This window comes from Symphalangus syndactylus, chromosome 7 (genome assembly GCF_028878055.3).
Source record: "Symphalangus syndactylus isolate Jambi chromosome 7, NHGRI_mSymSyn1-v2.1_pri, whole genome shotgun sequence".
Lineage (NCBI taxonomy): Eukaryota > Metazoa > Chordata > Mammalia > Primates > Hylobatidae > Symphalangus > Symphalangus syndactylus.
This window is the reverse complement of record NC_072429.2, coordinates 10,601,284-10,627,597: the sequence shown is the minus strand read 5'-3', so window position 1 is coordinate 10,627,597 and position 26,314 is coordinate 10,601,284. Positions and strand designations below refer to the sequence as shown.

Genomic DNA, 26,314 nt, shown 5'->3' with positions numbered 1-26,314 from the left:
GCAAACAACTAAGAGGGAAAACAGTCAAACTACAACCGTAGTTGGACACTTTTCGCTCTGTAGTTGATAATACAACTGGATCCCCCCCACCAAAGTAAAGAAATCAAAGATCTGAAAAACACTATTAACTACCATGACCTGATTGATATTTATAGAACTGTAACTAACAAATGCAGAATACACTTTTTCTCCCTAAGTACACAAGGAAGATTCACCAGGGTAGGCCGTGTGTTAGGACGTAAGTCTCAGTGTATTTCAAAAGATTAAAATCTTACACAGTATGTTTTCTGACCATAATGAAAGTAAATCTGAACCACATGATAATAAAATGACTACATATTAAAAATTGTGTCCTTCAGAAAAATTCACATACTTTTTAAAATTGTGGGATGAAGCCAAAGTAGTCATTACAGTGAAATTTTTAGTTTTAAATGTTAATGTTAGAAAAGAAAAAACTCTAAACCTAAGCTTCCATTTAAGAAGCTAGAGAAAGGGCCGGGCACAGTGGCTCACGCTTGTAATCCCAGCACTTTGGGAGGCCGAGGCGGGTGGATCACGAGGTCAGGAGATCGAGACCACGGTGAAACCCCGTCTCTACTAAAAATACAAAAAAAAAATTAGCCAGGCGTGGTGGCGAGCGCCTGTAGTCCCAGCTACTCGGAGAGGCTGAGGTAGGAGAATGGCGTAAACTCGGGAGGCGGAGCTTACAGTGAGCCGAGAGTGTGCCACTGCACTCCAGCCTGGGCAACAGAGCGAGACTCCGTCTCAAAAAAAAAAAAAAGAAGCTAGAGAAAGAACAAATTAAATATAAAGTAGAAAGAAGGAAATAATAAAGATAACAGAAATAGATGAAATAGGAAACAGATTCAAAAGATCAATAAAGTTGATAAATATCTGGCTAGATTGACCAGGGATTTAAAAAATGTTACCAATATTGGGGATAAAAATAGGAATTGGGAATAAATCTATACAGAGTTTAGAATTATAAAGTTGATAGGAAATATTATGAACAATTTTATGCCAATAAATTTGATAATTTAAATGAAATGGACAAATTTCTGGAAAAACACAAGTCATAAAACTAACACAAGAAGGTGGATAAAATATTAATAGCCATATGTCTATTAAAGAAATTGAATTTGTAATTTTAATTTGTACCTTTCCTGCAAAGCAAATTTCAGGTGCAAAGAGCTTCACTGGTGAATTTCACCAAACATCTAAGAAAGACATAGTATCATTCAAACACAACTTAAATAGAAGGGGTAGGACTGTTTCTCAAGTTATTTTATTAAATCAGTTTTACTCTGATAACAAAAACAGAAAAAGAAATTACAAAAATAGAAAATTACAAATAAAAATCCCACATAAACATGCAAGTTTTTTTTTTCTTACAGATGATGCCTCACTCTATTGCCCAGGCTGGAGTGCAGTGGTGACCCCATAGCTGACTGCAGCCTTGACCTCCCAGGTTTAAGCAGTCCTCCCTTCTAAGTCTGCCCGGTCCCGGTAGCTGGGATCACAGGCATGCACCACCATACCCAGCTAGTTTATTTTATTTTATTTTTTTGTAGAGACAAGGTCTTGCTTTGTTGCCCAGGCTGGTCTTGAACTCCTGAGCTCAAGAGATCCTCCCACCTAGGCCTCCCAAAGTGCTGGGATTACAGGCATGCACCACTGTGCCCAGGATAAATATGCAAAAATTCTTAACAAAATATCGATTCACTGAAGCCCATCAATATAGGAAAAGAACAATACATCATAACCAAGAGAAGCTTTCCCAGGATTGCAAGGTTAATTTAACACTAGAAAATCCATCAATATAAATTCTGATATTAGTAGGACAAAAAATCATCATCATCTTAACAGATGCTGAAGAGGCATTTGACAAAATTTAATAGCTCTTCCCAATTTAAACTCTGAGTAAACTAGGAAAAGGAGGGAACTTCCTTAAAGGCATCTGTGAAAACCCCACAGCTAGAATTATACTTAATGATGGAAGTCTGAAATTCTTTCTTCTAAGTTCAAGAACAAGCAGGGGAGGCAGAGCAAGATGGCTGAATAGAACCCTCCAGCATTTGTCCCCCAAGCAAGAACACCAACTTGAACAACTATCCACACAAGAAAGCACTTTCAGAAGAACTAAAACTCAGGCGAGCAATCACAGTACCTGGTTTTAACATATAAGGAAAGAGGCACTGAAGAGGTTAGGAAAGACAGTCTTGAATTGCATATACCACGCCTCTTCCATCATCCAGCAGTGCAGTATGATGTGGAGAGAGAATCTGTGTGCTTGGGGAAGGGAAAGCAAAGTGATTCTGAGACTTTGCATTGGAACTCACTGCAGCCCTGTCACAGCAGAAAACAACACATGGCAGAATTTGGCCAGTGCCCACAGCAGAAGCGTTTAGAACAGACATAGCCAGAGGCAAATCGTCCATCCTAGAAGTCGGAACTTGAGTTCCAGCTAGCCCTACCACCATGGGCTAAGGTGCTCTAGGGTGCTAAATAAATTTGAAAGTCAGTCTAGGCCACAAGGACTGCAATTCCTGCACAAGTCCTGGTGCTGTGTTGGGCTCAGAGCCAGTGGATTTGGGGTCCACACGATCCAGTGAGACACCAGCTGGGGCAGCCAAGGGAAAGCTTGTCACCCCTTCCCCAACTTCAGGCAGCACAACTCACAGCACCAGGAAGAGAGGGAAGAGTAAAGAGGGGCCAGGCATGGTGGCCTGTAATCCCAGCACTTTGGGAGGCCAAGGTGGGCGGATCACCTGAGGGCAGGAGTTCGAGACCAGCCTGGCCAACATGGCGAAACCCCGTCTCTACTAAAAATACAAAAATTAGCCAGGCATGGTGGCAGGCACCTGTAATCCCAGCTACTCAGGAGGCTGAGGCCTGAGAATCATTTGAACCCTGGAGGTGGAGGTTGCAGTGAGCCAAGATCTCGCCACTGTGATCCAGCCTGGGTGACAGAGCAAGGCTCTGTCTCAAAAAAAAAAAAAGTGTATGAGTAGATAATTTAAGTAGACCTATATCCAATAAAGAAATAGAATCAATAATTATTAATAACCTTCCAGAACTGGACGACATTCTTTTAAGTGAAATAAATTAGGCACACAAACACAAACTTTGCATGTCCTCATTGTTTGTGAGAGCTAAAAATTAGACTCATGGTGATAGTGAGTAGAATGATGGTTACCAGAGGCTAGGAAGGGGAGTAGGGGGTTGGGAGAGAATGGATGGTTAATGGGTACAAAAATATTGTTAGATACAATGAATAAGATCTAGTATTTGATAGCACAACAAGGTGACTACAGTAAGCAATATTTTATTATACATTTCAAAATGACTGAGGGAGTACAATTGGAATGTTCTTAACAAAGAAATGAATTCTTGAGGTGATGGATACCCATTTACCCTGATGTGATTATTACACATTATACAATGTGTCAAAATATTCCTGTCTCAAAATATGTACCCCGTAGATATATATTATATATAATATATAATAATTATATATAATACATAATAATTATATAATATATAATTATTATATAATATATTATATATAATTATTTGTGTATATATAATTTGTATATAATATAATTATATAAGTATATATAATTTTACATAATATATAATTATTATATATATTTTATATATATATATACTATGCACTTATAAAAATTAAAAAGAAAAAACACAAGGGCCAGGCACAGTGGCTCATGCTGGTCATCCCACCACTTTGGGAGACCAAGGCAAGAGGATTACTTGAGCCCAGTAGTTCAAGACCAGTCTGTAGTGACATCTCATCTCTACGGAAAAAAAAAAAGGCTGGGCATGGTGGTACACACCTGCAGTCCCTGCTACATAGGAGGCTGAGGTCATAGGATCACTCCACTGCACTCCAGCCTGTGTGACATAGTGAGACCCCATCTCAAAAAACAAAAAGCAAGAATGTCTGTTCTTGGCACTTCTATTCAGAATTATACTGAATGCCTTAGCAACTGCAATAAGGCAAAAAAAAAAAAAGCATACAGATTGGAAAGGAAGTAAGACTTATTGCAGACAACACACATATAGGAATGTATATAGAAATCCTAGGTTCCAAGATAGCTGAATAGGAACAGCTCCAGTCTACAGCTCCCAGCATGAGCAACGCAGAAGACGGGTGATTTCTGCATTTCCAACTGAGGTACCAGGTTCATCTCACTGGGGCGTGTTGGACAGTGGGTGGAGGACAGTGGGTGCAGCCCACCGAGCGAGAGCTGAAGCAGGGTGAGGCATCACCTCACCCAGGAAGCACAAAGGGTCAGGGAATTCCCTTTCCTAGCCAAGGGAATCTGTGACAGATGGCACCTGGAAAGTGGGGTCACTCCCACCCTAATACTGTGCTTTTCCAACAGTCTTAGCAAACGGCACACCAGGAGATTATATCCCGTGCCTGGCTCAGAGGGTCCCATGCCCACAGAGCCTCACTCATTGCTAGCACAGCAGTCTAAGATCGAACTGCAAAGTGCCAGCGAGGCTTGGGGAAGGGTGCCCGCCATTGCTGAGGCTTGAGTAGGTAAAGCAGCCAAGAAGCTCAAACTGAGTGGAGCCCACTGCAGCTCAAGGAGGCCTGCCTGCCTCTGTAGACTCCACCTCTAGGGGCAGGGCATAGCCAAACAAAAGGCAGCAGAAACTTCTGCAGACTTAAATGTCCCTATCTGACAGCTTTGAAGAGAGTAGTGGTTCTCCCAGCACGGAGTTTGAGATCTGAGGATGGACAGACTGCCTCCTCAAGTGGGTCCCTGACCCCTGAGTAGCCTAACTGGGAGGCATCTCCCAGTAGGGGCCAACTGACACCTCACACAGCCAGGTGCCCCTCTGAGATGAAGCTTCCAGAGGAATGTTCAGGCAGCAACATTTGCTGTTCTGCAATATTTGCTGTTCTGCAGCCTCCACTGGTGATAACCAGGCAAACAGTGTCTGGAGTGGACCTCCAGCAAACTCCAACAGACCCGCAGCTAAGGGTCCTGACTGTTAGAAGGAAAACTAACAAACAGAAAGGACATTCACGGCCGGGTGCGGTGGCTCACGCTTGTAATCCCAGCACTTTTGGGAGGCCGAGGCGGGCGGATCACGACGTCAGGAGATGGAGACCACGGTGAAACCCCGTCTCTACTAAAAATACAAAAAAATTAGCCGGGCGTGGTGGTGGGCACCTGTAGTCCCAGCTACTCGGAGAGGCTGAGGCAGGAGAATTACTTGAACCTGGGAGGTGGAGCTTGCAGTGAGCCGAGATCATGCCACTGCACTCCAGCCTGGGTGACAGAGCGAGACTCCGTCTCAAAAAAAAAAAAAAAAAAAAGGACATTCACACCAAAACCCCATCTGTACGTCATCATCATCAAAGACCAAAGGTAGATAAAACCACAAAGATGGGGAGAAACCAGAGCAGAAAAGCTGAAAATTCTAAAAATCAGAGTGCCTCTTCTCCTCCAAAGGAATGCAGCTCCTTCCCAGCAACGGAACAAAGCTGGACGGAGAATGACTTTGATGAGTTGAGAGAAGAAGGCTTCAGATGATCAAACTTCTCCTAGCTAAAGGAGGACATATGAACCCATCGCAAAGAAGCTAAAACCCTTGAAAAAAGATTAGACAAATGGCTAACTAGAATAACCAGTGAAGAGAAGGCCTTAAATGACCTGATGGAGCTGAAAACCATGGCATGAGAACTCCGTGACACATGCACAAGCTTCAGTAGCCGATTCGATCAACTGGAAGAAAGGGTATCAGTGACTGAAGATCAAATGAATGAAATGAAGCGAGAAGAGAAGTTTAGAGAAAAAAGAGTAAAAAGAACAAAGCCTCCAAGAAATATGGGACTATGTGAAAAGACCAAATCTGCGTCTGACTGGTGTACCTGAAAGTGATGAGGAGAATGGAACCAAGTTGGAAAACACTCTTCAGGATATCATCCAGGAGAACTTCCCCAGCCTAGCAAAGCAGGCCAACATTCAAATTCAGGAAGTACAGAGAATGCCACAAAGATGCTCCTCGAGAAGAGCAACTCTGAGACACATAATTGTCAGATTCACCAAAGTTGAAATGAAGGAAAAAATGTTAAGGGCAGCCAGAGAGAAAGGTAAGGTTACCCACAAAGGGAAGCCCATCAGACTAACAGCTGATCTCTCGGTATAAACTCTATATGCCAGAAGAGAGTGGGGGCCAATATTCAACATTCTTAAAAGAATTTTCAACCCAGAATTTCATATCCACCCAAACTAAGCTTCATAAGTGAAGGAGAAATAAAATCCTTTACAGACAAGCAAATGCTGAGAGATTTTGTCACCACCAGGCCTGCCTTACAAGAGCTCCTGAAGGAAGCACTAAACATGGAAAGGAACAACCGGTACCAGCCACTGCAAAAACATGCCAAATTGTAAAGACCATCGATGCTAGGAAGAAACTGCATCAACTAACGAGCAAAATAACCAGCTAACATCATAATGACAGGATCAAATTCACACATAACAATATTAACATTAAATGTAGATGTGCTAAATGCTCCAATTAAAAGGCACAGACTGGCAAATTGGATAAAGAGTCAAGACCCATCAGTGTGCTGTATTCAGGAGACCCATCTCACGTGCAGAGACACACATAGGCTCAAACTAAAGGGATGGAGGAAGATCCACCAAGCAAATGGAAAGCAAAAAAAGCAGGGGTTGCAATCCTAGTCTCTGATAAAACAGACTTTAAACCAACAAAGATCAAAAGAGACAAAGAAGGGCATTGCATAATGGTAAAGGGATCAATTCAACAACAAGAGCTAACTATCCTAAATATATATGCACCCAATACAGGAGCACCCAGATTCATAAAGCAAGTCCTTAGAGACCTGCAAAGAGACTTAGACCCCCACACAATAATAATGGGAGACTTTAAAACCCCACTGTCATTAGATCAATGAGACAGAAAGTTAACAAGGATATCCAGGAATTGAACTCAGCTCTGTACCAAGCGGACCTAATAGACATCTACAGAACTCTCCACCCCGAATCAACAGAATATACATTCTTCTCAGCACCACACTGCACTTATTCCAAAATTGACCACATAGTTGGAAGTAAAGCACTCAGCAAATGTAAAATAACAGAAATTATAACAAACTGTCAGACCACTGTGCAATCAAACTAGAACTCAGGATTAAGAAACTCACTCAAAACTGCTCAACTACATGGAAACTGAACAACCTGCTCCTGAATGACTACTGGGTACATAATGAAATGAAGGCAGAAATAAAGGTGTTCCTTGAAACCAATGAGAACAAAGACACAACATACCAGAATCTCTGGGACACATTTAAAGCAGTGTGTAGAGGGAAATTTATAGCACTAAATGCCCACAAGAGAAAGCAGGAAAGATCTAAAATTGACACCCTAACATCACAATTATAAGAACTAGAGAAGCAAGAGCAAACACAGTCAAAAGCTAGCTAGCAGAAGGCAAGAAATAACTAAGATCAGAGCAGAACTGAAGGAAATAGAGACACAAAAAACCCTTCAAAAAATCAGTGAATGCAGGAGCTGATTTTTTGAAAAGATCAACAAAATTGATAGGCCACTAGCAAGACTAATAAGAGAGAAGATTCAAATAGACACAATAAAAAATGATAAAGGGGTTATGACCACCGATCCCACAGAAATACAAACTACCATCAGAGAATACTATAAACACTTCTATGCAAATAAACTAGAAAATCTAGAAGAAATGGATAAATTCCTGGACACATGCACCCTCCCAAGACTAAAGCAGGAAGAAGTTGAATCCCTGAATAGACCAATAGCAGGCTCTGAAATTGAGGCAATAATAGCCTACCAACCAAAAAAGGTCCAGAACCAGATGGATTCACAGCCAAATTCTACCAGAGGTACAAGGGGGAGCTGGTACCATTCTTTCTGAAACTATTCCAATCAATAGAAAAAGAGGGAATCCTCCCTAACTCATTTTATGAGGCCAGCATCATCCTGATACCAAAGCCTGGCAGAGATACAACAAAAAAAGAGAATTTTAGATCAATATCCCTGATGAACATTGATGCAAAAATCCTCAATAAAATACTGGCAAACTGAATCCAGCAGCACATCAAATTTCTTATCCATCATGATCAAGTGGGCTTCATCCCTGGGATGCAAGGCTGGTTCAACATATGCAAATCAATAAACGTAATCCATCATATAAACAGAACCAAAGACAAAAACCACATGATTATCTCAATAGATACAGAAAAGGCCTTTGACAAAGTTCAACAGCCCTTCGTGCTAAAAACTCTCAATAAATTAGGTATTGATGGGACATATCTCAAAATAATAAGAGCTATTTATGACAAACCCACAGCCAATATCATACTGAATGGGCAAAAACTGGAAGTATTCCCTCTGAAAACTGGCACAAGACAGGGATGCCCTCTCTCACCACTCCTATTCAACATAGTGTTGAAATTTCTGGCCAGGGCAATCAGGCAGGAGAAGGAAATAAAGGGTATTCAATTAGGAAAAGAGGAAGTCAAATTGTCCCTGTTTGCAGATGACATGATTGTATCTTTAGAAAACCCCATCGTCTCAGCCCAAAATCTCCTTAAGCTGATAAGCAACTTCAGCAAAGTCTCAGGATACAAAATCAATGGCAAAAATCACAAGCATTCTTATACACCAGTAACAGACAGAGAGCCAAACCATGAGTGAATTCCCATTCACAATTGCTTCAAAGAGAATAAAATACCTAGGAATCCAACTTACAAGGGATGTGAAGGACCTCTTCAAGGAGAACTACAAACCACTGCTCAACGAAATAAAAGAGGACACAAACAAATGGAAGAACATTCCATGCTCATGGATAGGAAGAATCAATATCATGAAAATGGCCATACTGCCCAAGGTAATTTATAGATTCAATGCCACCCCCATCAAGCTACCAATGACTTTCTTCTCGGAATTGGAAATAAAACTACTTTAAAGTTCATATGGAACCAGAAAAGAGCCTGCATTGCCAAGACAGTCCTAAGCAAAAAGAACAAAGCTGGAGGCATCACGCTACCTGACTTCAAACTATACTACAAGGCTACAGTAACCAAAACAGGATGGTACTGGTACCAAAACAGACATATAGACCAATGGAACAGAACAGAGCCGTCAGAAATAATACCACACATCTACAACCATCTGATCTTTGACAAACCTGACAAAAACAAGCAATGGGGAAAGGATTCCCTATTTAATAAATGGTGCTGGGAAAACTGGCTAGCCATATGTAGAAAGCGGAAACTGGATCCCTTCCTTACACCTTATACAAAAATTAATTCAAGATGGATTAAACACTTAAATGTTAGACCTAAAACCATAAAAACCCTAGAAGAAAACCTAGGCAATACCATTCAGGACATAGGCACGGGCAAAGACTTCATGTCTAAAACACCAAAAGCAATGGCAACAAAAGCCAAAATTGACAAATGGGATCTAATTAAAGAGCTTCTGCACATCAAAAGAAACTACCATCAGAGTTAACAGGCAACCTACAGAATGGGAGAAAATTTTTGCAATCTACCCATCTGACAAAGGGCTAATATCCAGAATCTACAAAGAACTTAAACAAATTTACAAGAAAAAATCAAACAACCCTATCAAAAAGTGGGCAAAGGATACGAACAGATACTTCTCGAAAGACGACATTTATGCAGCCAACAGACACATGAAAAATGCTCATCATCATGCAAATCAAAACCACAATGAGATACCATCTCACATCAGTTAGAATGGCGATCATTAAAAAGTCAGCAAACGACAGGTGCTTGAGAGGATGTGGAGAAATAGGATCACTTTTACAGTTAGTGGGACTGTAAACTAGTTCAACCATTGTGGAAGACAGTGTGGCGATTCCTCAAGGATCTAGAACTAGAAATACCATTTGACCCAGCCATTCCATTACTGGGTATATACCCAAAGGATTATAAATCATGCTGCTGTAAAGACACATGCACACGTATGTTTATTGCGGCACTATTCACAATAGCAAAGACTTGGATCCAACCCAAATGTCCATCAATTATAGACTGGATTAAGAAAATGTGGCACATATACACCATGGAATACTATGCAGCCATAAAAAAGGATGAGTTCATGTCCTTTGTAGGGACATGGATGAAGCTGGAAATCATCATTCTCAGTAAACTATTGCAAGGACAAAAAACCAAACACCGCATGTTCTCATAGGTGGGAATTGAACAATGAGAACACTTGGACACAGGAAGGGGAACATCACACTCTGGGGACTGTTGTGGGGTGGGGGACTAGGGGAGGGATAGCATTAGGAGATATACCTAATGTAAATGATGAGTTAATGGGTGCAGCACACCAACATGGCACATGTATACATATGTAACAAACCTGCAAGTTGTGCACAGGTACCCTAGAACTTACAATAATTTTTTAAAAAGTTAAAAATAAATAAAAATAAAATGTAAGCAAACACTTAAAAAATAAAATAAATTGAATAAAAAAAGAAAAAGAAATCCCAAGGAATCAACAAAAAAAAGTTTACTCAAACTAGTATGTGAACTTAGCAAGGTTGCAGGATACAGTATTAATATACATAAATCAAGTATATTTATATTAGCAATGGACAATTGGAAAATGAAGTAAAAATACATTTCTATTTTCAATATCATTAAATTCTTGAGGATAAAGAGAGAGGTTTGCATAGGTTCAGTGGAGACATGATAGAGGAAGGGGTTAGTTTAACTAGGGGGGAGAAGTGATCTGGAAGGATTTCACACATAATGGTATCCGTGCTGTGTCTTGAAAGATAAGAAACTCCAAACAATCAAAGGGATAATAGTCATTCCAGGTAAAAGGACAAAAGCAAACATTCCTAGGCCCTAGGTGATCCACCGTGCCTAGCCAGTGATGGGTTTTAAATAGTCCAGGCACAGTGGCTCATGCCTGTAATCCCAGCACTTTGGGAGGCCAAAGCAGGCAGATCACCTGAGGTCAGCAGTTTGAGACCGGCCTGGCCAACATGGTGAAACCCCATCTCTACAGAAATAAATACAGAATATTAAATAAAATACAGAAATTGGTGTGGTGGCGTACACCTGTAATCCCAGCTACTTGGGAGGCTGAGGCAGGAGAATCGCTTGAACCCAGGAGGCAGAGTTTGCAATAAGCTGAGATTGTACCACTGCACTCCAGCCTAGGCTAACAGAGCGAGACTCCGTCTCAAGAAAAAATAAATAAATAAATAAATAAATAAATAAATAAATAAATGGGAGAGACCTGATGATGTTGCATTTTAGCAGTTGGCTATCAGAGAGGAGTTGAGTTCAGACCTTTGATGGCCTTTCAGCTATTTATGTTCAGTTCTAGCCATTGAAAGCCAAGCCACCAAAGGTGGTGATATGACTGCTTCGTAAGAATGAGGCATTAGATTTCACCAAACAATCCCTATTCCAGGATGAGGGAATCCCTATTCCAGGATGCCAGCTTCTCACTTGACCCACTCAGAATTCTGTATTCTGCTTTGGTGCTGTTGACAGTGTTGACCATCTATTAAGAGAAATAGCATGGTAGCTGTGATAGCAGCAATAGTATTGCTAGCCTCGGTGGCAATAGTATCCAAGTAAGTGAGAAGACATCTGGAAGGTAGAGCAATATTTTTCCAGGCTCATGGTACAGAGGTTGATTACAATACCTCTGTACTGTATCATTAGGCTTTGTGAATAGCCTGATCAATTTGCCAAGGAATGGAAGTGGAGATCAGAAGTTTTCACTAATTTACTTACTTAGAGCTCAGACTTACACTATTGGTTTTATTACCCTTGTTATATTACTTTCATATCTGTTTCTAGGTTGATTACATATTGAATCAAGTTGTACATTCCTAGGCCCTCACAGAGAAAGAAGGAGACAGATCTGTGTTTGAATGTCTGTCTCTGCTACTTAGCTGTATAATCTTAAGGTAGATAACCTAACCCCTCTGAACTCTAGTTTCCCCATCTGTATGATGGATTGATAATGCCTACCTTATCAGGTCATTGTGAAAATTAAAGATATGTGAAAATACTCAGCATGTTCTTAGCACATAGATTCTCTTACATTTGCTTCACTTCTTATTTAGCTTTTGTTGTAGGTTATCCTGTATATTTGACCTTCCAAACAAAGGTTGCTTTTGACTTTGTGACTTAAGGTTGGAATATCTCCTACTACTCCCCTGTCCTCCTTGGACCAGAAAAAAAAAAAATCCCACTGTGATCTTAGTCATGTGCATGTGGCATTTGGAGAATTTAAGAAGGTATAGAAATTGACAGCTTTGGCAATACTATTGCTTATGTTATACGAGATGTGTAACTTATCAGTGAGGTGAAATGATAAAGTAATGCTTATCCTTAAAAGCTAAGACTTAAGTCATCTCAGATAAAGCTAATACTCCCATCTTGACCTCTTCTCTTCACACAATCCTTCAACAGGACTTCATTGACTTAACTAGAGAGACCAGACCAAGGACAAAAGATCGCAGTGGACTGTGTGTGATTGACCTGACAAGAGCTGAGGGAGAAGATAGACCTATTGCCACTCTTGACTTAACTTTAGAACCTGTCACTCCTTCCCAGAAAAAGCCAACCAGTCTTCAGACATGGGCCAGCCTCTCTGGCAAAGCGGTGATGGAAGGGCAGGTGGGCAGAAGCTCTCAGCCTACAGCACGGAGAATCATTAACAGTGATCCTGTAGATTTGGACCTAGTGGAAGAAAACACCTTTGTAGGTCCCCCACCCGCTACATCCATCAGTGGAGACTCTGTTTATCCAACAGAGCCTAATTGTAGCTCAGCCACATTCACAGGTAACCTCAGCTTCTTGGCAAGCCTACAGCTGTCTTCAGATGTTAGCTCCCTCTCCCCAACAAGCAATAATAGTAGTAGCAGCAGCAGCAGCAGCAGCAATCAAAAAGTACCCTTGCCATGCCCACAGCAAGATGTGTCTCGCCCACCACAAGCCTTGCCGTGCCCACTGAGAGCCTCACCTTGTCCACCGCGAGCCTCATGCCCACCACGAACCTTGTCATGCCCATCACAAACCATGCAGTGCCAACTACCAGCTCTAACTCACCCACCGCAAGAAGTGCCATGCCCTCGGCAGAATATCCCAAGCCCACCTCAAGACTCGTTATGGTATCCTCAACACTCACCAAGCCCACCTCAAGACTCTCTGGGCCTACCTCAAGATGTACCAGGCCCACCTCAATACATATTACATCCACAAGATGTGGCATACCTGCAAGACATGCCACAGTCACCAGGAACCATGCCACCATCACCAGATGTGCCACAGTCACCAGGAGACATGCTAGGGTCTCCAGGAGATGTGCCACAGTCACCAGGGGACATGCCACACTTACCGGGAGATGTGTTACGTTCACCTGGAGACATGCCACACTCATCAGGGGACGTGACACACTCACCTAGAGACATCCCTCACTTACCAGGAGACAGGCCTGACTTTATCCAGAATGATGTACAGAACCGTGACATGCCTATGGATGTCTCAGCTCTGTCCTCTCCAAGCTGCCCTCCCAGCCCACAGTCTGAAACTCCCTTAGAGAAAGTTCCTTGGCTCTCTGTCATGGAAACCCCAGCCAGAAAAGAAATATCACTGTCAGAGCCTGCCAAACCCGGGTCTGCCCATGTGCAAGCACAAACACCACAAGGTGGGTTGTACAACAGACCATGCCTGCATAGACTGAAGTACTTCTTACGACCTCCGGTTCATCACCTCTTCTTTCAGACACTAATACCGGATAAAGATACCAGAGAGGTGAGCTAACATTTTCCCTCAGGGATTAGGTGTCCTTTCCCTAGGCCTAGGAGAAGGTCAGTGTGACTAGAGTCCATGCATGAGAGGACAGGTCAAGCATAAACGAAATTTCTTATCTTTCCTCCGCTTGTGAAGACCCATTCAGTGTAGAGGCCCAGATCCGGGTTCAAATTTTAGCCCCACACTTGAAAACTGTCACTTTACTTTTTTTTTTTTTTTTTTTTGAGACCGAGTCTTGCTCTGTCTCCCAGGTTGGAGTGCAGTGGCACAATCTTGGCTCACTGCAACCTCCGCCTCCCAGGTTCAAGAGTTTCTCCTACCTCAGCCTCCCTAGTAGCTAGGACTACAGGCGCATGCTGCCACGCCCGGCTAATTTTTTGTATTTTTAGTAGAGACAGGGTTTCATCGTGTTAGCCAGGATGGTCTCGATCTCCTGATCTCGTGATCCACCCGCCTCAGCCTCCCAAAGTGCTGGGATTACAGGCGTGAGCCACTGCGCCCAGCAGGGCACTTTACCTTTTTGAGCCTCAGCTTTCCTATCTGTAAAATGGAAGTAATAACATACCTCACAGGGTCATACATCAAAGTGTCAGGGTGTCAGGCTCATCGTAGGCCTTATGTAAATTCTTATCTTCTAGCTGGATGTGGTGGCATACACCTGTAATCCCAGCTACTCAGGAGGCTGAGGCAGGAGAATCACCTGAATCTGGGAGGCGGAGGTTGCAGTGAGCTGAGACTGCACCACTGCACTCCAGCCTTGGCCACAGAGCAAGACTCTGTCTCAAAAAAATAAATAAAATTTTATCTTCAACTCCTATGCTTTTCCCTTCGTGGTGCCCTTATTACAGCTTCCATATCACAGAGATAATAATACTCTATCACTTAAGGGCCTCCAAAATTATTACTTGCTGACTTTGGGGGAGGAAATTCAATTTTAAGACATGAGTGGGAATGCTACTTTCCATTGGTCATCATTGATTTGTGAGAAGTAAACTAGATGTGTCAGGGAAAATAACTGTGGCTAAGTTCCACAGTATGAAGTGTTTTTTAGTTATGTACATCCCATCCCCCATATTAAGAAAACCAGCTTGGAGTGGCTCACGCTTGTTATCCCAGCACTTTGGGAGGCCGAGGCGGGCGGATCACGAGGTCAGGAGATCGAGACCACGGTGAAACCCCGTCTCTACTAAAAATACAAAAAAAATTAGCCGGGCGTGGTGGCGGGCGCCTGTAGTCCCAGCTACTCGGAGAGGCTGAGGCAGGAGAATGGCGTGAACCTGGGAGGCGGAGCTTGCAGTGAGCCGAGATCGCGCCACTGCACTCCAGCCTGGGCGACAGAGTGAGACTCCATCTCAAAAAAAAAAAAAAAAAAAAAAAAAGCCAGCTTGAAACAGTTCAGTGTCAAAAGGTATGCTCTCCTCATTCAAGCAGTGATCCATGTAGGCAGGAGCCAAGGATTCACACCAATTTGACCTTAAAGAATGATTTTTTTCTCTTTTTTAAAATTATTACATCTTCTAATATGTTTTACGTCTTCTCCTTTATGCCTCTGCCTGACCACTAGCTCATTCTTTTTTTTTTTTTTGAGACAGAGTCTCACCCTGTCACCTAGGCTGGAGTACAGTGGTACGATCTCAGCTCACTCACTGCAACCTCCGCCTCCCAGGTTCAAGTGATTCTCCTGCCACAGCCTCCCACGTAGCTGGGATTACAGGCGCCCGCCACCGCTTCTGGCTAACTTTTTGTACTTTTAGTAGAGACAGGGTTTCACCATGTTGTCCAGGCTTGTCTTGAACTCCTGACCTCAAGTGATCCGCCCACCTCGGCCTCCCAAAGTTCTGGGATTACAGGCGCGAGCCACCACGCCCAGCCCAGATGGCATTTATTATTGTGAATAATTTGATGTATTTCCCTCCCAGTTGCCTTTTTATACATAGGCGTTTTACATATTTTAATAATTGGGATTTTTAACATATACACTTACTATTTTTGGTTTATGGCGAGTAGGGGTTGAGAGGATGGCTCTGCAGTTTATGCCACGTGTGTTTGAAACCAGCTTCTGCCATTTGTTTTTTTTTTTTTTTTTTTTTTCTTTTTTTTTAATTAATTTTTTTTGCATACAAAAACAATAAACATTTTCTAAAAATACATACAAACAAAAAGATGCGTATCAAACATATTAGGAAGGTTGCACATGGGAAGTCGGGGAATAGAAATGGGGGTGGGAGTTAAAATAAATGAGAGAGGGACTTTATATGGATCAGTGATAATAACTCAATCCTCTATTTGACAAAGAAGAGGGAGAAGGAAGAGGAAGAAAAAGAAAGTGGGATAAAGGATCAGAAAGGGAGGAAAATAGAAAAAATTAGAGTATGACTCCAGGGTAGACCTGTTTTGTTGTCATTGAGTTGGTTGGTTGGTTTGTCTGTTGTATTCTTCATGTTTCGCCAAGTTGGCCAGACTGGTCTCGAACTCCTAGCCCGAAGTGATCAACCCGCCTCGCCCCCCAGAGTGCCGGGACCACAGGCGTGAGCCACCACGTCCAGCCCCCACATTGCTTCTGGCCTCCGTGGTAGACCTCCCAGACGGAGCGGCCAGGCAGAGGAGCTCCTCACTTCTACCCAGACACGGGGCGGCCGGGCAGAGGGGCTCCTCACTTCCCAGACGGGGCGGCCAGGCAGAGACGCTCCTCACTTCTTCCCAGACGATAGGTGGCCGGGCAGAGGCGCTCCTCACTTCCCAGACGATGGGTGGTCGGGCAGAGGCGCTCCCCACTTCCCAGATGATGGGTGGCCGGGCAGAGGCGCTCCTCACTTCCCAGACGATGGGCGGCCGGGCAGAGGCGCTTCTCACCTCCCAGATGATGGGTGGCCAGGCAGAGGCACTCCTCACTTCCCAGATGGGGCAGCCGGGCAGAGGGGCTCCTCACTTTCCAGACGACGGGTGGCCGGCTTCTGCCATTTGTTGTATGACAAATGCTTACCCTCCAAATCTCAGTTTCTTTATTTATAAAATAGGAATAATAATAGTATGTATGTATTTCCTAAGATTATTGTAAGAACTAGTTGAGGATCAATTAAGTGTTCAGTGCTGGGCGCGGTGGCTCACACCTGGAACCCCAGCATTTTGGGAGGCCATGGTAGGTGGATTGCTTGAGCCCAGGAGTTTGAGACCAGCCTGGGCAACATGGTGAAACCCCCTCTATAAAAAAATTCAAAGATTAGCTGAATATGGTGGCACACACCTGTATCCCAGCTACTCTGGAGGCTGAGTCAGGAGAATGGCATGAACCCGGCAGGCGGAACTTGCAGTGAGCCAGGATCGCACCACTGCACTCCAGCCTGGGCAACAGAGCAAGACTCCATCTCAAAAAAAGAAAAAAAAATTAATTGTTTAAGGCCAGACATGATGGCTCACACCTGTAATCCCAGTACTTTGGGAAGCCAAGACAGGCTTGATCACTTGAGTTCACAAGTTCGAGACCCGCCTGGGCAACATGGTGAAACCCCGTCTCTACTAAAAATACAAAAAAAGTTAGCCAAGCGTGGTGGCACACGCCTATAGTCCCAGCTACTTGGGAGGCTGAGGTGGGAGGATGGCTTGAGCCTGGGAGGCAGAGGTTGCAGTGAGCCATGATCATGCCATTGTACTCCAGCCTGGGTGACAGAGCCAGACTTTATCTCAAAAAAAAAAAAAAAAAAAAAAAAGAGCTCCAAATTTATGGTTATTAAACCCTCATATCAAACTTTAAAATTGTTTAATTCTAATCATAAAAGTAATAAGTGTGTATTATGGAAAAATTGAAAAATATAGAAGAGCACATAGAGAAAAAATCACCCCTAATTCTACCACCCACATAATAGAAAATCACTTTTCACATATTCTCTTGCAGTCTTTATATGCATATTTTTTGGTGGAAGAAGCAACTTAATCACAAAAAAAAAGATGGAATTCTTCTCCTAACAACAAAATGAATTTAAAACTTCTTTCTTATCTATTTCAGTATCTGATATAGTATCACAGCTATCCCTAAGTCTCTAGTTACCCTCACCCCAAAATCAACCTAGGCTACCTCTTGACCCTTTTGTATTTTTCTGTCTGTGCTATATTTTAACATAGATGAAATCATGTTATATGTACAATTTTGAATTCTGATTTTTTAACTTTATATAAGCTTTTTCCCATGTCATTAAAAGTTTTTTAGATAAAGCTCTTTTTTGTCTGTTTGTTTTGATTTGGAGTCTCGCTCTGTCGCCTAGGCTGGAGTGCAGTGGCGCCATCTCGGTTCACTGCAGCCTCCACCTTCCGGGTTTAAGCAATTCTCATGTCTCAGCCTTCAAGTAGCTGGGATTACAGATGCATGCCACCATGTCTGGCTAATTTTTATATTTTTAGTAGAGACAGGGTTTCACCATGTTGGCCAGGCTGCTCTCGAACTCCTGACCTCAAGCAGTTCAACCTGCCTTGGCCTCCCAAAGTGCTGGGATTACAGGCCTGAGCCACTGCACCTGTTCTCTTTTTTTTTTTTTAATCATGAAATATTGCAAATACCTGGAAAACTTTGCTATCTTCAACCTATTCTAGAACCTCTTATTTTTGTATACCATAGAAATCCCGGTTGGGCGCGGTGGCTCACGCCTGTAATCCCAGCACTTTGGGAGGCTGAGACAGGTGAATCATGAGGTCAGGAGATTGAGACCATCCTGGCTAACACGGTGAAACTCTGTCTCTACTAAAAATACAAAAGAAAATTAGCTGGGCATGGTGGCAGGCGCCTGTAGTCCCAGCTACTCTGTAGGCTAAGGCAGGAGAATGGCGTGAACTCGGGAGGCGGAGCTTGCAGTGAGCCGAAATCGCGCCACTGCACTCCAGCCTGGGGGACAGAGCGAGACTCCGTCTCAAAAAGAAAAGAAATCCCTCCTAATTTCCTTCTTTTTAATCTCTACAGAACAAGAGTCAAAAATTAGAACCCATCCCTCATGAAGACTAAGAATGGTAACAAATACCATCGAAGAGAATTTTCCCCTGGGGACTGTGCAGTTTTTGATGGACTTTGTGTCACCCCAGCATTAACCAGCAAGAGCAATTGTGGCTCACATCATCCAGAAAATCTTGCTCAGTGGCTCTGAGACTGTGGATGTCCTAAAGGAGGCCTACATGCTTCTCATGAAAATTCAACAGTATGAACCGTAACCTCTGGCTGTTGGCGAATCTTCTAGGGATCTTGGACTCAGGGCATAGCTTTCTCTTGACAGGCTTTTTTAACCTAACCATTACAGTGGGTGACTTAGTATATTAGTGTTATTTGAATTGCAAATGATAGGAAACCCAGTCCAAACAGACCTTAACTACTGGTAAAAGAGAATTTAATGGCTCGTGTTACTAGAAACCTAGAAACCTGGGAGTGAGATGTGACTTGATTCAGTTACAAAAATGGTTACCAGCGTTCATTCTGCAGCTCTACTTTGGTTCTCTTTTGGGGCCGCATGTGGTAGCCTCTCAGCCTCAGTTCTGTTTTGGGGGCCGCATGTGGTAGCCTCTCAGCCTCAGTTCTGTTTTGGGGGCCGCATGTGGTAGCCTCTCAGCCTCAGTTCTGTTTTGGGGGCCGCATGTGGTAGCCTCTCAGCCTCAGTTCTGTTTTGGGGGCCGCATGTGGTAGCCTCTCAGCCTCAGTTCTGTTTTGGGGCCGCATGTGGTAGCCTCTCAGCCTCAGTTCTGTTTTGGGGCCGCATGTGGTAGCCTCTCAGCCTCAGTTCTGTTTGGGGCCGCATGTGGTAGCCTCTCAGCCTCAGTTCTGTTTTGGGGCCGCATGTGGTAGCCTCTCAGCCTCAGTTCTGTTTGGGGCTGCATGTGGTAGCCTCTCAGCCTCAGGCTTTTATGACACTTCCAGTGGGAAAGAGTGTCTGCTTCCTTTATAGTCACCCAAGAGTTCTGAAATTGAGTCTTGCAGGATTTAATTGGCCTAATGAGAGACATGACCTTATCTTTGAGCCAATCACCGTGAATTGAGGGGTAGAACAGCACGATTGGCTAAAAAAGCCACATACTTCATTTTGGGGTTCTGGTAGGTAAAACTAGTTGGTTAAGAGTAGTGAAGAGTTGGTTTCTTAAGACAAAATTATAGTACTAAACCTTTCCAAAAGGGGAGTGGATACTGGGTAGCAAAAAACAATGAAGTTCCACTACTCTCAGATTGACATGGTATGATACTAGAAGGTGAGCAAGAGCATGGAGGATAATGGAGGATAAGAAGAGGCTTCTTCCTTCTATCACCTTCCAGATCCTATCCCTTCTTCCGCTAAATTCTCCATAATTCTAATTGATTTCACTTGACTTTCAGGCTACATCCAGCCAATGCCAAGACAGTGGAGTGGAACTGGAAACTGCTCACCTATGTCATGGAGGAAGAGGTAACAACAATTATAAGATTATATCTTCTGTAGGGGAAGTTTTAACTATAAAGAAAAGTGATACCAGGTGCCATGGCTCACACTAATCCCAGCATTTTGGGAGGCCGAGGCAGGAGGACAGTTTGAGCCCGGGAGTTTAAGGCCAGCCTGGGCAACAAAGTGAGACCCTGTCTCTACAAAAATAAAAATAAAATATTTAGCCAGGCATAGTGATGCATGCCTGTGGTCCCAGCTACACAGAAGGCTGAGGCAGGAGGATTGCTTGAGCCTAGGAGGTCGAGGCTATAGTGATCCATGATCACAACACTGTACTCCAGCCTGGGTGACAGAGCAAGACCGTGTCTTAAAAGAAAAAAGAAAAGTGACAGTAAATCTGGTAATAAAGTCTACACCATTATTCCCTCCTGATACTCCCACCCCTGCCAAAAAATTCCTATTGAAATGGTATATGCTATCTTCCAATTCAAGATTTAGTATATTTACTTATCCCTCTCCTTGAGATCCCATTAAAAATAATAGTAAATGAATAGAGAAAGTTATGAATTCATGGCTATAAAAAAAGAGGAAGGATAGTAGATTTGAAAGAAGATTAGGGAGACCTACAGAGAATGTAAGAGTGATGACTGATGAAGCTGGGCAGAGAAAGCCACATACATGTAGAGAGGCTACAGCCAAGGAAGGACGAATCTTCACTTTAGAGCACCAGAGAGGTCTTGGACTTAGAAACACAATATCTAATAGAGGGCAGGAGTCAGATGTGGGCTGTTGGATATTTATTGAAAGTTTGTGGATGGAACAGCCAACCTCTTCATTGCTGAGGGCAGAAGGATCAGTAGCTAGGTTACCTACCTTCAGGCAAAAAGTCAGAGAATTTATTGTCTAAAAAAGTTGGGGCTGGGCGCGGTGGCTCACGCCTGTAATCCCAGCACTTTGGGAGGCCGAGATGGGCAGATCACGAGGTCAGGAGATCGAGACCATCCTGGCTAACACGGTGAAACCCCGTCTCTACTAAAAATACAAAAAATTAGCCGGGCGAGGTGGCGGGCGCCTGTAGTCCCAGCTACTCGGGAGGCTGAGGCAGGAGAATGGCGTGAACCCCGGGGGGCGGAGCCTGCAGTGAGCCGAGATCGCGCCACTGCACTCCAGCCTGGGCGACAGCGAGACTCTGTCTCAAAAAAAAAAAAAAAAAAAAAAGTTGAATGAGGCCGGGCACGGTGGCTCATGCCTGTAATCCCAGCAATTTGGGAGGCCAAGGTGAGCAGATCACCTGAGTTCGGGAATTTGAGACCAGCCTGCCCAACATGGAGAAACCCTGTCTCTACGAAAAAATACGAAATTAGCTGGGTGTGGTGGCACATGCCTGTAATCCCAGCTACTTGGAAGACTGAGGCAGGAGAATCACTTGAACCCGGGAGGTGGAGGTTGCAGTGAGCCAAGATCATGCCATTGCACTCCAGCCTGGGCAGCAAGAGCGAAACTCTGTCTCAAAAAAAAAAACGTTGACTGAACCGTCTGTAATAAACAAAGACAGCTAGTGCAGAGTTGGTGCTACAGGAAAAAGGTCTCCCACATTCTGACCTTTAAGGATCCCCATGTTTAATTGCCAACTTTTTGTCTGCTCACCTAAAGCAATTGTCTAAAACAAACTACTTAGAATTCTGTACTTAGCCAAACTATCAGTTAAGTGTGAAGATAGAATTAAGACATTTCCAGCTATGCAGGAATTTGAAAATATATCCCCATACCCTGTTTCTTAGGAGGTCACCTGAGGTAGTATATCAAAGGAATGAGGAAGTAATCAAAAAAAGTGGGGAGGCATAGGATTCAGGGAACATCAGATTTAATCCAGGAGAGTACTGAAGTCCCAAGATTACAATGAATAGCACACCTAGGAAGCAATTAGTCCAGACTGGAGTGAAATAACAGAGGGCTTTAAATAGGAACAATCTGGGAGACATCTGCAAGATGGTAGACTAGGAAGCTCCAGGCCCTTGTTACCCCATGGAGACACTGAATTAACAACCATATACAGACCAGAATATCACTATGAGAACTCTAGAGCCGAATTAAGAAGTTTCAGTGCCCAAGCCAATGCCTAACCAAGAACATAGTCTATCAAAAGTGCTAGGAAAGTTTGTGGCATTTTGCGTGCCCGTGTCCCTCTCCCTCCCCGGCAAAGCATAGTTCAACCGGGAGAAAACCTCCCATACCTTGGCTCTTCTCTTGGGCCAGAAACAAAAGAGTGAACCATGCATGCAATGTACTGACTTGTCTGGGGGCTGCCTGGCCGCCCACTTTAGCCTCCCAAGGTGCTGGGATTACAGGCGTGAGCCACCACACCTGTCCTGGAGTAGGAGGCTGAGATAGGAGTATCACCTGAGGTCGGGAGTTCCAGGCCAGCTCAGCCAACATGGTGAAACCCCGTCTCTACTAAAAATATAAACATTAGCTGGGTGTGGTGGTGCATGCCTGCAGTCTCAGCTACTCGGGCACAAGAATTACTTGAACCCAGAAGGTGGAGGTTGCAGTGAGCCAAAATCATGCCACTGCACTCCAGCTTGGGCAACAGAGCAAGACTCTGTCCCAAAAAATAAAACAAGTTATGGGTATACAGTATATAAAGATCTAACTTAAGACATTGATAACATAAATTGCAGTGGAGTAGTAAAGAAGTAGAGGTTTTTGTATGCAACTGAAGTTGTTATAGATTGTTATAACTTTAAGTTATGTTATGTGATCTCATTGGTAACTTCAAGTAAGATATCTACAGAATATACCCAAAAGGAAATGGGAAAGAAATCAAAAGCATGTCACTACAAAAAAAATCAATGAAAAATGAAAGAAGGCAGTAACAAAGGAAAGGAGGCCTGAAAAGGCTACAAGACATATAGGAAATAATTAATACGGCCATAGTAAGTTATTCCCTGTCAGTAATTATTTTAAATGCAAATAGATTAAAGTCCCCAATTAAAAGACAGAGATTCGCTGAATGGACTGAAAACCAGGATCCAACTATATGCCATCTACAAGAGTCTCACTTTGTATCTTTTCAAATACCAAACTCTTGTGGCCAGGTGCAATGGCTCATACCTGTAATTCCAGCACTTTGGGAGACCAATGTAGAAGGATTGCTTGAAGTCAGGAGTTCAGGACCAGCCTAGACAACATAGAAAGACTCTGCCTCTAAAAAAGTTTTTTTAATTAGTAGGCATAGTAACACACACCTGTTGTCCCAGCTACTGTGGAGGTTGAGGTGGGAGGATCCTGTGAGCCCAGGAGTTCTAGGCTGCAGTAGGCTATCATAGTGCCACTGCACTCCAATTGGGCGACAGAGCAAGACCATGTCTCTAAAAAAAAAAAGAAAAATAGAAAGACTTGCTGAAAATGAAAGGATGAGAAAAGATATTCCTCACAAATGGTAATCCAAAGAGAGTAAGGGTGGCTATACTAATATAAGACAAAAAGACATAAAAACTGTTACAAGTGGCAAAGAAGGGCATTATATAATAAAAGGGTCAATTCACCAAGGAGGTTTAACAATTACAAATATATATGCACTAAACATCAGACTTCCTAAATATGTAAAGCAAACACTGACAGAATTGAAAGAAGAAATAGACAACACAATAATAGTAGGAGATTCAATACACCACTTTCAATAATGGATAAAATAACCAGACAGAAAATCAGTAAGGAAACAGAGGACTTGAACAATACTATAGGCCACTTAACCATAGATATATACAGAACATTCCACCCAACAACAGCAGAACACACATTCTTCTCAAGTGTACGTGGAATTTTCTCCAGATAGACCACATGTTGGGCCACAAAACAAGACTTAAACAAAATATAAAAACATTGACATTCTACCAAGTATCTTCCAATCACAATGGGATGAAACCAGAAATCAATAGCAGAATGAAATCTGGAAAACCCACAAATATGTGGCAACTAAACAACACACAACAATGGTTCAGAGAAAAAAAATCTCATGGGAAATTTTAGAATACCTTGAGACAAATTAAAATGGAAATACAACATACAAAAACTTATGGATGCAGCAAAAGCAGCACTAAGAACTTACAGATGTAAATAAATGCTTGCATTAAAAAAGAAGAAAGATCTCAAACCAACAACCTGACTATATCTAAAGTAGGAAAAGAAGAAACTGAACCCAAAGTTAGCAGAGGAAGGTAATAGTAAAGATTAGAGCAGAGATAAATGGAGAATAGGGAAAAAATGAACAAAACTAAGATATGGGGTTTTTAAACATTTCATTTGTTTGTTTTGAGGCAGAGTCTCACTCTGTCACCCAGGCTGGAGCTCAGTAACACAATTATAGCTTACTGAAACCTTGAACTCCTGGGCTCAAGCTGTCCTCCAGCCTCAGCCTCTCAGGTAGCTGGGAGAACAAGCATGCGTCACCATACTCAGCTAATTTTTTTATTATTTTTTGTAGAGGTGGGAATCTAGCTAAGTTGCCCAGGCTGGTCTTGAACTCTTGGCCTCAAGTGATCCTCCCATCTTTGCCTCCCAGAGTACTAGGATTACAGACATGAGCCACTGCACCCAGCCACAGAGTTGGGTTTTTGAAAAGATCAAAACTGACAAACTCTTAACTAGATTAAAAAAGAGAGAAGATTCAAATTACTAAAATCAGCACTGATAGCTCAGTGATAGAATTTTTAAAAATTACTAAAATCTGAAATGAAAGAGGGGGAATTACAACCAGTGCCACAGAAATAAAAAGGATTATAAGAGAATACTACCAACAATTATACCCCCAATAAACTGGATAACCTAGAATAAATGGAATAATTCCTAGAAACCTACCAAGATTGACTCGTGAAGAAATAAAAAAAATCTGAACAGAACAATAACTAGTAAGGAGATAGAATCAGTAATCAAAAACCTTTCAACAAAAAAACCTAGAACAAGGTGGCTTCACTAGTAAATTTGGCCAAACATTTAAATAAAAACACCAATCCTCCTCAGACTTTTCCAAAAAACAGAAGGAGAGATAACTTATTTCAGCTTATTCTATGAGGCCAGCATTACCCTGTGATATGGTTTGGCTGTGTCCCCACCCAAATCTCATCTTGAATTGTAGCTCCCATAATTCCCACGTGTTATGGGAGGGACCTGGTGGGAGGTAATTGAATCATGGGGGTGGGTTTTCCTGTGCTGTTCTCATAACAGTGAATAAATCTCATGAGATCTGATGGTTTTATAAAGGGGAGTTCCCCTACACAAGCTCTCTTGCCTACTGCCATGTAAGACATGACTTTGCTCTTCATTTGCCATTTGCCATGATTGTGAGGCCTCCCCAGCCATGTGGAACTGTAAGTCAACTAAACCTTTTTCCTTTATAAATTACCCAGTCTAGGGTATCTCTTTATTAGTAGCATGATACACCCTGATATCAAAGCGAGATCAAAAAAACTACAAGCAGCTGGGCGCAGTGGCTCATGCCTGCAACCCCAGCACTTTGGGAGGCCAAGGTAGGCAGATTGCTTGAGGCCAGGAGTTCAAGACCAGCATGGCCAACGTGGCGAAACCCCATCTCTGCTAAAGATAACAAAGATTAACCGAGTATGGTGGCACGCACCTGAAATCTCAACTACTGGCGAGGCTGAGGCAGGAGAATCGCCTGAACCTGGGAGGCAGGGGTTGCAGTAAGCCAAGATGGTGCCACTGCACTCCACCCTGGGCGATAGAGTGAGACTCTGTCTCAAAAAAAAAAAAAAAAAAAAAAAGGAAAAGTAGAAAACTACAATAAAACTGCTAACCAATATACCTGATAAATGTTGACGAAGAAATCCTCAACAAAATACTAACAAACTAAAATTCAACAGCACATTAAAAGGATATGCAGTCATCCCTTGGTTGACTACATGGGGGGACTGGTTCCAGGACCTCTCTTGGATACCAAAATTTGCATTTGCTTCCTGGCAGCTGTGGGGTAACATTCTCTACACCAAACGTCTCAAACTCAACTGTCTACAAGAGCCAAGTAAGTGCCCTAATGAGTGAAGTCGGCCAGGCAGGAACT

At 42.8% G+C, this 26,314-nt stretch overlaps 1 protein-coding gene across 1 annotated transcript in view; it reads left to right on the top strand.

Annotated features, from left to right (window-relative positions):
- Positions 1-26,314, top strand: part of LOC129485985 (SUMO-interacting motif-containing protein 1-like) — a 61,783-nt gene that overhangs the window by 29,590 nt on the left and 5,879 nt on the right. The window contains 4 exon segments of the mRNA XM_055285188.2: positions 12,506-13,849; positions 18,798-18,828; positions 18,831-19,029; positions 20,190-20,259. Coding sequence (XP_055141163.1) covers positions 12,506-13,849; positions 18,798-18,828; positions 18,831-19,029; positions 20,190-20,259 — 1,644 coding nt within the window.